Here is a 6,026-nt window from a genome sequence, read left to right on the forward strand (position 1 = left end):
TTAAATTACACTCAGACACAGGGAAGTGCTGATTTTTAATTCAAAATATTTTTAATTTAGAGTTTTTTATCATTTCACACTGTTCTGGTTGCAGAACTTGGGGCTACTGGACTTGAACAGTTAATGCTGTATCATGTTTTCTGTTAAATAAACAGTTTTATTCTCTGCTAACTGAACAGAAAATGAACTTTTTATGAAAATTTTATAAAAATGAAAACCCAATGATTTTTCCAGTAAGTCTTGCTTGTAAGTGTTAGAAAGAATTATCATAGTCTGAATGGTCCACTTTCCCACAGGTATTTCTTTGTGGTTGAAGAAGACAATACTCCATTATCAGTCACCGTGACACCCTGTGATGCGCCTTTGGAGTGGAAGCTGAGCCTTCAAGAACTACCAGAGGAGACAAGTGGGGAATGCTCAGGTACACAGCAGGACAGATCTGGCCCCAGACCTCTGAGTGGATCCTTCAAAGCTTTCCCTTCAAGCTGAAACATACATTTCTTTCTGTTAGTAAGAAAAAACAGCATGGCTGCAAAGGAGAAGCTGGAGATTTTGAGATGGAGATGAGAGAGATGGGGGGATGCCATCGGATGACACTTATCTTGGTAAAATAAAAGGTTAGGTGAGACAGGTGGGGTGACCGAAGGATTGAGGAGAAGGGGAGAGGTTTGGACTAGCCTCTTAGCTGAGGTTTGCAATCTCACTTGAACATTCAAATCATGTAGGAGTCTTTTAATTGCTATAGGGTGTGGTCTGGACATTGGGACTTTCAAAAATGTCCCACCATCCTTCTCCACCTCACACCCCCATGACGAAAAGGAAGACAGTAGGAGGAGTGTACCAGGCATTTAGATAAGATGCAGATGATGAAAAGCAAATAACAAGATACAGGGGACGTGAGAAGAGCCTGTATGGGGCCCTAGAGTGATGCGGCTCCCTTTAAGGGACGAGGGCATCAGAGATGAAAGGTGAAGGCTTGACATGACATGTGAAGGATGCTAGCATGCTATAATACTTACAATGACGAACGAACATCATAATTAGGAAAATATGGGAAGTGCATATAGGGAGTGATGAGACAGAGATATAGAAAGTGAATTCTGACATTAATTGTATTCTTCCCATGGTTTGGGAATATGAAATTCTACATGCCTCACTTTCAACCTGCAGTGATGAGCTGGAAAATGTTCCTTCCCACTTTGGCCACCTAGTCCTTCACTAGGTCCTGGACACTCATCCACACACTGACATCTGTATGATACCTGATATTGATAGTAGCAAAAGATGGAAAAAATTAGTTTAGTTTCAGTACTTTCTGTGTATTATTTCTGAGAACATATGTATTCTACCCATTGAACATTAGGTACTTTTACTGGTGCTTTATATTCTGAATTTTAATCAGATTATCCAGTCCTATTAACAACAGTGAAGTTAGTGAAATCACTGGCCATCAAAACGTAAACTGATAGAATTGTTTTGGTAAGCAGATTGACAGTCAGGATTAGCAATTTCTAAAAAGTTCACAGTCTTAGACCTAAAAATTTCATTAATTGTATTCTATCCTGAAGAAATAATATAAATTCAGAAAAACCTTACACATATATAAGAGCATTATTTGTAATGGTCAAAAATTGACCACCAGTATTATTTTTATGATATAATTTTAAATGAGAAAAACAGGATTCATAAAATGGAGGTTTGTCTAGGTACATATATGCATGAGAATAAACATTAAGTTGCAGAAAAAAATGAGAGAGAATAATATCAATTGCACAAAAATGTGTAAAGGAAAAGACTAGATGAAAATAAACCCATGTATTAATAAAGGACCATCTGTGGATAATTAACAGATGATTTTAAATTTATTTTTCTCTATTTCCTATTTTTCTGCTATGAACATATATTATTTTTATAATAGAGGAAAAATAAGATAAAGTTATTTCGGGCTGGCAAGCCACTCTATGTGCTCTCACCTGTAGCCTGTGCTTCTCTTGTATCTTCTAGGTGAGCCTGAGCCCCTTGAGCAGCAGAAGCAGCAGATCATTAATGAGGAAGGCACAGAGTTATTCTCCTACAAAGGCAATGATGTTGAGTATTTTATATCTTCCAGTTCTCCATCTGGTTTATATCAGTTGGAACTTGTTTCAACAGAGAAAGACACACATTTCAAAGTCTATGCCACCACAACTCCAGAGTCTGATCAGCCATACCCTGAATTACCCTATGACCCAAGAGTAGATGTCACCTCCCTGGGACGCACCACGGTCACCTTGGCCTGGAAGCCGAGCCCCACCGCCTCTTTGCTGAAACAACCCATCCAGTACTGCGTGGTCATCAACAAAGAGCACAATTTCAAAAGTCTCTGTGCAGTGGAAGCAAAACTGGGTGCGGATGATGCTTTTATGATGGCACCAAAGCCTGGTCTGGACTTTAGCCCCTTTGACTTTGCCCACTTTGGATTTCCTTCAGATAATTCAGGTAAAGAACGCGGCTTCCTAGCAAAGCCTTCTCCCAAACTGGGGCGTCACGTCTACTCAAGGCCCAGAGTTGACATTCAGAAGATCTGCATAGGAAACAAGAACATCTTCACGGTCTCTGATCTGAAACCCGACACGCAGTACTACTTTGACGTCTTTGTGGTCAACAGCAACAGCAACATGAGCACTGCTTATGTAGGGACTTTCGCCAGGACCAAGGAAGAAGCTAAACAGAAGACAGTTGAGCTAAAAGACGGGAAAGTGACAGATGTATTTGTTAAAAGGAAGGGAGCAAAGTTTCTACGGTTTGCTCCAGTCTCTTCTCACCAAAAAGTCACCTTCTTTATTCACTCTTGTTTGGATGCTGTCCAAATCCAAGTGAGAAGAGATGGGAAACTTCTTCTGTCTCAGAATGTGGAAGGCATTCGGCAGTTTCAGGTTAGAGGAAAACCTAAAGCAAAATATCTCATTCGACTGAAAGGAAACAAGAAAGGAGCATCTATGTTAAAAATACTGGCCACCACAAGGCCCAGTAAGCAGTCCTTTCCTTCTCTTCCTGAAGACACAAGAATCAAAGTCTTTGACAAGCTCCGAACCTGTTCTTCAGCCACCGTGGCTTGGCTCGGCACTCAGGAAAGAAACAAGTTTTGCATCTACAAAAAAGAAGTGGATGATAACTACAATGAAGACCTGAAGAAAAGAGAGCAAAACCAATGCCTAGGGCCAGATACAAGGAAGAAATCAGAAAAGGTCCTCTGTAAATATTTCCACAGTCAAAACTTGCAGAAAGCAGTGACCACAGAAACAATTAAAGGTCTTCAGCCTGGCAAATCTTACCTGCTGGATGTTTATGTCATAGGACATGGGGGACACTCTGTGAAGTATCAGAGTAAGGTTGTGAAAACCAGGAAGTTCTGTTAGTTACCTTGTAGAGAGATGTATTACCTAGAACTGCAGACGGGACATTGAGTCACTTTACGTGTAAACTGACTACTCCCACAGCTGAGAGAAGTTGTGACCTGTACTTGTACTGTGGAAGGAGGGATATCAGCAAGTATATATTGATGTTTATATATGTGACTGTCACAGGAGACTTGTTCTAGGGTGCCCCCATTTACCTGGTGTGCATCTGATGCCGGTTGCTGTCAAAGATGGAGGAAGTATTGAAGGAACTGCCATCCCTTGCTTTGACCACTGCATGAACTGCTTCTAAATTATTTTATTACCTAAAAATTTTAAATATGCCATTCATTGCACACATTCACAAATGCAAACCATCCCTCTCTTAGAAGCTAGGATATATATAAATTATTTTATAAAGTCTTGTTTTAAATGTCAGTGTTTCTTTGATTGTAAACTATTAAGTTTTTTTCTTGTTAAAGTACAGATCTAATCTAAGTATTATCAAGTGGACAGCCCTCTAGTCAGTTATATTGCTATTGTAAATTCTTATTTGTTGAGTAAAATGTTTAAGTACTGTATGTATCTCATGTACAAAGTTGACATACATTATATTCATGTATATAAAATTAAAGATATTAGATTATATACTGTTCATTTTCCCAAGCAGCTACCTTGGTGTATTCAATTTCTAGTCTGTTCTTAAAACAGCACCTTTCTATAATTTGGCACCAAAACCTACACTTTCTTATAGTTTAAAAAAGGTGATACATCACTCCAAAGTTACTATAGTGTTAGAAACAGTTATTAAAATTTGTATTTTCGGGCCGGCCCGGTGGCACACTGCTACAGTGCACCGCTTGGGAGCGCGGTGGTGCTCCCGCCGAGGGTTCAGATCCCACATACAGACCGGTTCCCGCTCACTGGCTGAGCGTGGTGTGGGAGCAACACCGAGGGTTGTGATCCCGTTGCCGGTCCCGGTCTGGTACGGGCACGACACTGAGGGTTGCGATCTGTTGCCGGTCACAAAAAAAGTCAAAAAGGAAAAAAAAAAAAATTTGTATTTTGACACCGAATAGAACCCAACTGTTGTGAGAGTTGAGAGTTACAACAGTCTTGTTTTAAAAGAATAAGACAATACTCGGTAAGTATTCAAAGAATCATCCTTAACAACCTAAAATATATCAGGTTTTAAGCATTTATTTTTAGTACAAAGTTAAAATATTCCAAGTATTTTCATCTACTTGAATATTAGCAAAATAATTATTTTAATCTCTAGGTGGAGCAACTTAGCAACTACCAATTGGGACTTTTGTTAGTTAGAAGAAAACTACGAAAGCTGCTGTATTATAACATTAACAAACTACTAATGGTCTGATTTTTCATGGATTTTTTAAAAAGCAGTTTAGGTGTAGGATACAATTTAGGCAAATAGTAACAGAAACCATTTATCAGAGAATGTGTCCAGAGGGCAGTTTTAGGTAGTGTCATTCTCCACAGGTTCTATACATAAATCATGAGGTGCCATGAGAACACAGGACCAGGATCCAGAAAAGTCTGGAATTTACAATCACCTAAAACAATATGACTTTAGTAAAATCTGTAAGCTCTCATCTCCTTTTCCCATCTATAAAATTAGGTGTTGATAGGTTTGGATAAAATGAGATTGTTAGATACCTTCTATCATAAGAGGTTGTCTTTTGTAGAATTCTATGATCCTAAATTATAAAGTGCTGTGATTACAAGTGGGGACTTGTAATAATCATTTAGCCTCTACATTGTCCCCTGCATGCTGATAAAACTTTTATATACATGGTGGCCATTCACAAGTAGCATTCCTGTGGAGTATAGAATCGCTACGGCTGAGGTAGTCTAAGTAGTGGTCCTTATGAAATGTGCTCTGCTCACTTTCAGAGAAAATGTTCCCCTTAAAAAACATGTCATGCAATTCCTCAGTGCTAAGATATCCAAAAAGAATTGACCACATCTGTACAAAACAGTAATGACACCTGAAGGAATTTTTAAAAGAGAGAGCATGTACCCAATGGTCATGCAACTATCCATGTTAGAAGGAGAGACTTTAAAATTGACAGCACAGAGTTACACCCTAAGAGTAACTAAGAGTAACTCAGAGTTATATCCTAAGTTATTGATTGTGGTGCCTTTAAAGGAGAATCAGCTTTTTCCTGTCATTCGCATATACATTTTTACAGAGCAATGTGCTAAATGGGACTATAGAGTTATTGCAGCTTCTGAAGGTGACAGACTTAACTTTCAGATATTGCTTAATGCCTGGGAACCCTGGGAATCAGGCCAAGTCAATATAACCAAGCTTTTACTTTTCAGCCAGCTGTGATGGTGGTTTCTACATAGTCTGGATAAATCCAAAAATTCTTTCATGGCCTCAGTGAAATTTGCCATTTTAAAATTATAGGAAAATGAGATACACATTGTTAAACTTCTATCATTCATAAAGAAAGGGAGAAACCTGCTAAAAATCAAGCTCTTATTTACTAATGTGTTTAGATTTTAGAAGCATTCAGGTAAACTGGGCAGAAGAAAGAAAAACTTGTTCTTAAATAAAAAAAGAACTAGAAAGTAGCTAATATAAAAGCACCACCTTGTATGAATTAAGCTCCAAAATAACTG

The 6,026-nt window shown here is 38.5% G+C and overlaps 1 protein-coding gene across 1 annotated transcript; it reads left to right on the plus strand.

The window, feature by feature from the left end:
* Positions 1 to 296: 296 nt before the first annotated feature.
* Positions 297 to 4,050, plus strand: LOC103583447 (protein NDNF; the record flags this gene model as incomplete). The annotated part of the gene is made up of 2 exons (XM_008564757.1): positions 297 to 421; positions 2,005 to 4,050. Coding segments are annotated over 2 exons (1,519 nt in total), but the record flags the coding sequence as incomplete, so codon positions are not given.
* Positions 4,051 to 6,026: the final 1,976 nt, after the last annotated feature.

Source organism: Galeopterus variegatus, unplaced genomic scaffold (assembly GCF_000696425.1).
Source record: "Galeopterus variegatus unplaced genomic scaffold, G_variegatus-3.0.2 Scaffold23119, whole genome shotgun sequence".
NCBI classification, from domain to species: domain Eukaryota; kingdom Metazoa; phylum Chordata; class Mammalia; order Dermoptera; family Cynocephalidae; genus Galeopterus; species Galeopterus variegatus.